Below are 8712 nucleotides of genomic sequence, written 5' to 3' on the forward strand. Positions count from 1 at the left end.
AGTTCATGAAAGTCTGATTCTAAAGAGCTGAGCACCAGCTGGATTAAAGCAGAACATACAGGTTTGAGTGTTCGGGACACAGAACCTCGACTTACCATGCAAACTGCCAGGAGCTCCATCATGTCATGTCGCAAATGAAAGGTAATGTTTAATTTCTCAAAAAGATGTGCATTGTCAATATAACAATAATAATAATAATAATAATAATAATAATAATAATAATAATAATAATAATGTGAGAGTAAGTTACTGTTGTGCAAACAAAGGGCAAATCAACATCAGGCAAAAAGATTTGTTTATTTGGCCTAAAAGGGCCATAAATAAAATGTTATTCTCTCGATTTATTAACAAGCCACAGGATGTCCATGGCCGTCTACCACAGCACTTAAAACATCTCATTCTGGTGCAGTCCACAAAGACATGAGACCCATCTGAGATACTCTGAGCCGCTGATAAATCTGAAGGCTCTCTTCCTCACTTCCTTAGAAAAATAAAACAAAAACGTGTTAATACTGTACCAAACTGGAGGCAGAGCAGCAGGGGAGAAGGGGGCTTTAGAAAGGGCTATGAGTGCGGTTGGGGAAGCTTGAATCAAACAGCAACAGCAACAATAATAAACTATGAAAAACCCTCATACATGTTTTTTTTTTTTTCTTCAAAGCTGAAGCAGAACGTGCTTGGCTTTCAACCACTGCACTGCCACTGTTCTTCCATCCTCCACTCTCATTTCTTCATTCCCTCCCAACAGTCCATCCTACTTCCCGTTGTGTTTTGCTTAAAATAAAAATGAAATCATACTTATAATGATAAAACCTATAGCAGCAAAAGAGTAACAGAGGAATAACAGCTAGAAGCAAGAGACCCCTGGATGTATAAGGAAGGCATAGGTTAAGAGAGGTCCATGGATGTGTGCCTGTGACGAGGGAGAGTTGTCTGGCCGTGCCTCAGAGCTCATCTCCCCTCAGTGGGCACCCTGCCGAGGGCGGCCATGATGCGACCGAAGCGTTCACTCAGCTCCAGGGAGGAGTAGGTGGGCAGCTTGGGAGGGTCGTGGAAGCTTTTGATCTCCGTCGAGCAGTCCAGTAACTTGGGGAGGAAGTCGGTCAACCTTTCCTGGAGGTTGGCTGCCAGCGGAAGGAGGAAAGACAGAAGGATAGTAAATGATTAACTGTATGGGCCCTGCATCACAATGTGCTAAACATCGGATTTTTAAACACGGAAATCACAGGGTAAATATTATCAAGTCGTATGAAACAATGTTCCACAACAGAAACAGATTGTAGAACTAACAAATAGGGAAAAAACACAGCTTTTCCTGAAGTGAGGCTAGGAACTGTCTGAGGACTGATACTGAGGCAAACTGAATCCTGAAGGTGCGCCTGTGCATCGACGTTATATGTTGCACGAAGAATTTGCTTTGTGTCCAATGTGAACGCTGGAAAACTGAAAAGCCTTTTTCCACTTCCTTATTTTTTGCCCAGTGTTCAGTGCGAATACACAAATCGTTACGGCCCATCACCGACTAATCGATTAATAGTGTAATTGTTGCAGCTCTAGTTTATAACACACTATAATGTAGTTGTAAGCAAATGTAAGTGTTTACAAAAGGATTACTAAACAACTGGAACAACCTAATAAAACAGGTCTACTTACATAAAACATGTCTTTATATGAGAAGTTAAAAATACTGCAGCTTAATAAACACTATTGAATCTTTGTGTAAACTACTTATTAAAGTGTTGCCAACATGCCTTGTAGGTTAGACCTAGAGGTATGACTTTTACTGACAAAGCAATTATGGCAGGGAAGCTCTGAAATCATCTCATTTTGAAAACTTGTCTGTGTGTTTTTCTAGATAAAACATTTAGATTTCCCGATGGAAATGTCTTTCTAATGTGTGAACGGAGCAGTGGCCTGATTATGGAGATCTTTGGCAGGGGTACAGGGAATGTACTAGTAACCTAAGACTTCAACTCTCCAGAAATACGTCTGTTGCTTCTCTCTCAGGGACTCACGCTCCATCTCTTGGCCCAGGTAGGAGCACCAGCGGTTCCTCATGTCCTCCACTGCCAGCAGGTCCCGCTCAGTGTCATGGATCAACAGCAGAGGGATGCAGGGCACCACCAGCTCGTTCATGATGCCGAGGCCTGTGCTCACCCCCGCTTCCTCTCCCGACTCAAACATGGCAGCCGCTTGCTCGTTTAATTTCTGTGGCGGAAACACACACACACACACACACACACACACACACACACACACACACACACACACACACACACACACACACACACACACACACACACGAAACAATTCAGTAATACAGTCATCAACATTAATTCCATGTATATCTGATATATAGCCCCGACCCGAAGCCCCCCACACCCACCAAGTTAATATTAATGGGTTTTATATTATTATTATTCTTTGTCTTACTTGGATTTGGAGGATAATCATGCTCTAAGTTTTGAGACTACAGTGCCTCCCTCAGATCTAGAATCCCTCGAGGCTTTTAGAGCGCAGAATATCCTGTTCAAGGAAATTATTATTACAAAGGCTAAAAACATTTGAAATAACAAAGAAGACACTTTGCTGACTTCATCATTGTTTTTATCCATCTTAAGATTGTTTGGAGTGAAAACAATAACATGTGTTTTCATTTTTACAATTTACATTACATGCATTTCACTCTCGTTACTTTTTTCTTCCTAGTGAAGTTTTTTTTTGTTTATTTGTTCTAATAGAGAAGTGTTAGACAGCCGAGGTTATCGCACAGACATCATTAATATCACAGAATATCCTCCAGCCTGGAATCTGAAGTGAGTCCTGAGCTTATTTTCTTCCTGTTCTGGGCCAAAACCACCTCCTCTCTGTCACAGGCAAACTCCCCGACCTCCTCTCTGAGGAACCACACGCTTTTTTTGCAAGCAAGATTGGAATCTGGGACTGCGAGGCTGGATTTGCAAAAACATCCAAGTACATTAACTGTGTCAATGTTAGCAGTGTTTTCAATTAAAACAAGAGCTGAAGGTAAACAGCTGAGCGGACGGAGCCAGAGGTTCTGGCCAGAGATCTAAGATGAGCTGAGGTTTGAGGTTAGCTGAGGACACGCTTGTGTCTCATGCTAATGTGTTTACAATTGCTGGCTCTCCTGCTTCCTATTCCCACTCCAATGATTACATTATGAGCACAATGCTGGTGTAAGGTTACTGAGTGCAGCAGCGAGAAGGCTGCTTAAGGCCAGTACATGGCTGATCAGACTAAAATACCCTCAGCCCTAACCAATAATAGCAGAGCACAGCCTGGAGCCTGGTGGGGGTGAAATGAAAAGGGGCTCACATCACAACACAGAAAGGATTTTCATCTGGCAGTATCAGATGAAAAACCCTCAGTAGAATCTTTTGTGGGCTGCAAGCAAGCCAAAGCAATATCTCAACAAAAGCAATTTGATTATAGTACCGCAGCTTAGTATTGAAGAGGAAATGTCTGGACGTGTTAGTTTTGCTGAGTCACTTTAGCAGAGGAAGTTTGATAGAGAGGAAAGGGAGTGACAAAGAAGAGATCACAGGGACACAAACAGACCTTGCAGAGAGGTAAGGCCCTTTGTTTCAACGAAGAAATGAGACCTATCCACTCATTTTAATGTAGTATTGACAAGTCGTTTAAAATAAATCACTGTGTGACTCATGCATTGGCTCACCAGCAAACACTGTCGGCGGTAATGGCCAAGAAGCTCCTCATCGTGCCCTCTGTACAGCCCTTTGGACAAAAGCTCCTTGTTGTACTGGTACGAGTAAATCAGATACATCAGAGCCTCCATGTAACTGGAAAGAGAAGATAAACAGATGTTACATTCAGATTAAATAGTATCAAAGCTGTACTGAGAACTTATGAAGGAAACCATTTCACAGAACAAACTTGATGAACTCCCTGCACAACCACACAGCTAGGAGTTGCACAGACGGTAAGTTGCTGCCCTCTGCAGGTGATATTTCAACATTTGCTGCACGCTACAGAAGGGAAATTAATTGAAAATAAATTGCCTTGTGCAACACTGAACTCATACGAGTTAAAGCTCTCACAAAATAGTCCGAGATTAAGTTAAATGTTTTCCAATATCACATAGAAACACAGAAAGGTGTCATCATACTCTGTCTTCTGAAAGAGCTCCAAGCCGGTCATCATGGAGATGGTTGTCTCACGGAAATTCCGGTAGGCCTGGTGCCACATCTGTGTGAGAACAGAAGTTACCGTAGGCTCACTTAAATTCAAATCCAACAAGTAATATCCACATGTTACATTTTAATGATGAACTATGTCACAGCAAAGAATAGAAAAAGACTAGAAAGACTCAAATCTACTCAGAAGACAATGTTGCTGACCTCATATTCATCCATGTTCACCTCCTCGGGCTTAATTAGGTCCAGTTTGGCACGTGCCACATTCATAATGCTCTTACATCTGTGGGGGAGGAGGGGAGACAGGAAGAGGAACCAGTGTTAGCGATGAGATGATGAGTCACTGTGAGGTACTCCAGGAGATGAAACAGTCCAGCCTGCCCCGAGGCCTTCACATGGCCTAATGAATCACTCGTTAGTGCTGAGAGGAGAAGTGAAACACTCCTCCGGAGGCTCCTATTGAGGCCACATGCACACATAAATCTAATTATCTTGCTCAAAATAGCGGAGAAGGGAGAAATCAATTTTTCACTCATGAATATGGATTGAGGCCAACAAGCATAGTTGAAAAGTTTTAAGAGAGAGTATTACACACCCTGATGAACGTCACAATGTCAATCGGGAAGAGATCTTGATATTTTTATCAGTATTAAAAAAAAAAAGTCATTATAGGACACGAGTCTCTTAAGATTTGGGTTTGAACAAAAAAAAGATACGACTAGACCTGTATGGCAGCCGATTTGGTTTAAACGATCTAACTGGGTTCTTTGAAGGGCCGAAACACAGAATGTACTTCATTGTATACCAGATTTGTTTATGTACAGTGATGTACAGTGTAATCTACCTCTCATCGAAGGCCAGGTTCCTGTCAGCAAACTGTGTGAGCAGAGTCCTCTCCAGAATCTTCTTGGGCGCCTGGTTTTGGATGAAGTAGACGATGATGTGCTGGAGTCGGTAGTCATTCTCAGGAGGTGTGTCCTCTTGGGCAAATCTCAGAAGACGAGCATACTCCAGCTTTATGGCCTGACCAGAGACAAAGAGGTGACGAGTCACGGTTAAAAGTGGCATGGACATGGATACTACTGCTTATTGAGGTCCTCTTGAGCCGAGAACTAAAAGGTAACTTGCAAAGTCACAACACACTTTTAGGCTCATATTTCTGCAAAACATTTTTATTCCAAGAGATTGGATTGAAATAGTTGGACCTTAAACGATTCTATAAAAGCTGGACTAAGCCATTGTCAATAATGACGTGTTGAAACAAACATGTGCAAACATAATTGGCGATGTCGGCATCCCACCCGACCATTCATATGTATACAACCAATGTGTTTGTGATCACATTGTTTAAAGGAGCAGTGCTTCTCAACCTTTGAGTCGCGACCCCGGCAGAAAAATCAAAGGTGTTTAAGGGGGTTTAAGCCCCCCCAGTTAGAATGTTTGCCCCTCTGTTCAAGATTTATGTATCTATATCACTTATTTATATTTATTTTTCTGGCGACATCTATGACTGCCCAGAAATGATCTCCCGACCCCCAGGTTGAGAAACACACAAAGTTCTTCATGGATATCACCTCTTAGCTTTGTTCTCAAAGTGCACCAGACTGATGCATTTAACTTTTAAATGGACTAAATTTGCTTTCTAACGGCATGATGTTTCTAAAGTCAATGAGTAATCAAATACTTGTGATTATGACTGTATCACGCAGCCCTCCCTATTGGCATACTACCTTGTTCCGCCCTCATACATACATCTTTCTCTTATGCTTCACCATACATAGTCCCTATTGAGAAGTGGCATATGGAGCCGTCACATGTGTCTACTTGACCTTTTTTGCTAGATGTCCTAAAGAGATTTGAGAAGGAAGTGATCGATTGCTCCAAGCATGTGACATGCTGACGGGATGAGGCTGATTTCAATAATCTAATGTGCTGCCCAGAAAGTTAGGCAGTTTAGAGCGGAGCACCTGTGCAGCACAAGTCTTTCCCCTCACTCGCAGCTGTGATTGTAAGGTTTGAATTAAATGCTGTAATAGTTACTGTAACCCTTTTATTTGTTATTATCTTTCTTAGTGCACTTAAAGAAAGTACACAGGAGATGACCAAGAACAGATACACATAAAGAGGAGGTGGAGTGAGTTAGTGTGGAATGACAAAAGGTAAAGGAGAGATAGTGTGTACCTTAAAAAAGGCTGCCTCAGGCCCATTCTTTTCATACACGCTGCTGGATTTGCCCATGGCCATAATTATACCCTGCATGTTGGGGGTCATCATTGCCTGCCCAGGAAGCAGGAACCATGTCAAACAAAACAATAGGTACTTGTGACGAACCGAGTAAGGTCAACCACTATGTTATGTGCTCTACAATAAAGCATACCACAGTCAGGGCATGCCAGACATCACTCAGCAGTCCATGCATTGGTTAGAGTGACACAATTGTGAGGGACACAGCCAGTCAGTTCAATGGCACAATGCGCAATCCTCACAAAGATAATGTGTGAAAACTACAGGTAGCCATTTGGCAGCTGTGTGTGACAGAGAGTGATCAGTGCAGGAATACTGAGCAGCAGCAATGCACTCTGAACATACTGACCTACAACTATGATGCCCAGATAAATGCATGAACTCTTTGCAAACTACAATAAACATCCTGTGTGGGCGCATCTGGCTTTATATACAGGCGAAAGGTCGGTATCAAATGGACAACACACAACAGCTTATTCAAATCCCAACATGAGCCCGTGTTCTCGTCTTTATACACTTCAGAGTGAAGACCGACGCTTTCTGCAAAGGGTCAACCTGCCTTTGTGCCAAGATGCAGACTAGTTCAAGAGACTTTTCACACAAGAGTAATGCAGGAAGGCCAAAAAAGAGGTCAGTCTTAGTGCGTGGCATTTTCAGCCTCAAGCCCACCCTGAAGTCAGTTGGCATTATACGGGTCAGATGCTCTCAGGTGTGAAAAACCTTATAGCCATGTGAAGGGAATGACGCTCTCACTCCACATATCAAACAGGCACAGAACTCTCAGCACAAAAAGGGAGAGAAGATTTGTCTGGGCGAGAGCTACCTCATCATCGTACCCCCCCTCTTCTGACTCAATGACAAAGGTCCCCACATTAGGAATGGCCACCTCTACCGTGCGCTGGCCATGGGACTCATCCTCCGTGACCAGGTCAGGAGGGGGGGTGGAGGGGATGCTCACCTGGACCTCAGGCTGAGGGGAGGAGGGAGGGGGAGGAGACTGTAGAGAGAATGGGACACGTGAAACAGAGTACTGATGGAAAGGCAATGAACATTACAAAATCTTCTCTGTATACGCATGATGTTTCCAAAGTCAATGAGTAATCGGGTTAAATAATCAGGATGATAATGTTTTTGCCATGATCACCTTTTCACTAATGACAAGTGGCATATAGAGCGGTCACATGTTCACTTTTGTGCTGGATTAGAATCGAGGAGGGAAACCAGTAAGCAGCACTCGTCAAATAAACTGGGCCCCACAGATCAAATAACTCTTCTCTCCTTGTTCAGACTCACGGGGCACACTTGTGGACAATGATGGGGGGAAACTCCTTCTGTGCCAAAATGCATTTTAAAGTTGAGCTGAAGCTAATAAGAGTCTTTGTCAGGCTGAGTAGGTCAAGAAGGTATCTTCCAGTGATATTATTTTGAGTACTGCATTTCTTCTTTGCAGCTCAGCAAAGAAACTAATGTTTTGAAAGATTTGGAACCTAATCTTTCGACTTGTCGGCCACTGGGGGGCAGTGGAAACAAGCTGAACACAAGCTGTATTATATGTACAGTTGTGCATACTGAACAGCTGACACACTATTTATTGGGAGTCTTGTTTCTGACCACCTGGTGAGTGTAAGTACAATGGTCTCTTCTTTTTAGCTGCTTAAAGAGCCACCAGCTTGGCGCTGACCGTGTCCGTCTGCTGGTGCTACTGGGCTTTTACAGCTGCTTGCTGTGAGAGTGAACAAAAACAGTGACGCTGCAGTTCAGAAAACCAAAACAACGAGGTAAAAGTCTCCATTAAGTCGGCTTGCCACGGTAGTCTGTGTTACACTGTTACACCGACTACAGTACTTTCCCATCGGCACCGCTGTTGTTTTGCTTTATTCCAAAAGTTAGAAATAAACCCAATTAGTTGATTTTCCTGTCGGCTATCAGCGTCCACATGAAATAAAATAAACTCATTTGTAAAGCGTGTTAATAGTTGTTGTAGACTGAAAGTGTCTGCTCCGTACAGAGTGCAGAGTCAGAGTCCGAGGATTTAAACCCAATGCTGATAGGAAACCGGATAAAACTAATGACAATCCGTTAACTTTTGGTATGAACCCGTGAGCTCTGCGGAGGACGGAGCGCTCGCAGCATGAGCTCCACGGGAGAGGCCCAACACACAGCCTATCTTTCAAGATCAAAGTCAGCGTTCTGAGTGCCGTCCACAAATATGTGGCATGTGGAGAGAGATAAAATAAGTGGATACACTTCAGTTTAGTAATTAATATTAACAAGCTGACATAGAAGGAAGACA

General features: G+C 43.0%; 1 protein-coding gene across 4 annotated transcripts in view; it reads right to left on the reverse strand.

The window, feature by feature from the left end:
- Window positions 1-277: 277 nt before the first annotated feature.
- usp25 (ubiquitin specific peptidase 25) overlaps window positions 278-8712 on the reverse strand; it is a 34665-nt gene continuing 26230 nt past the window's right edge. For 2 of the 4 annotated variants that reach the window (XM_029447285.1, XM_029447284.1), the window contains exons 19-26: window positions 7243-7416; window positions 6357-6452; window positions 5020-5198; window positions 4380-4458; window positions 4148-4227; window positions 3698-3821; window positions 2016-2208; window positions 278-1124 (exon numbers count right to left, since the gene is read on the reverse strand). In XM_029447285.1, the coding sequence (XP_029303145.1) occupies window positions 952-1124; window positions 2016-2208; window positions 3698-3821; window positions 4148-4227; window positions 4380-4458; window positions 5020-5198; window positions 6357-6452; window positions 7243-7416 (1098 nt within the window). In that variant the 3' untranslated portion in view covers window positions 278-951. The remainder of the gene's footprint in view (window positions 1125-2015; window positions 2209-3697; window positions 3822-4147; window positions 4228-4379; window positions 4459-5019; window positions 5199-6356; window positions 6453-7242; window positions 7417-8712) is intronic. The other 2 variants (XM_029447286.1, XM_029447287.1) reach the window with 2 other exon arrangements.

The sequence above is a fragment of the Cottoperca gobio genome, chromosome 14 (genome assembly GCF_900634415.1).
Source record: "Cottoperca gobio chromosome 14, fCotGob3.1, whole genome shotgun sequence".
NCBI lineage: Eukaryota > Metazoa > Chordata > Actinopteri > Perciformes > Bovichtidae > Cottoperca > Cottoperca gobio.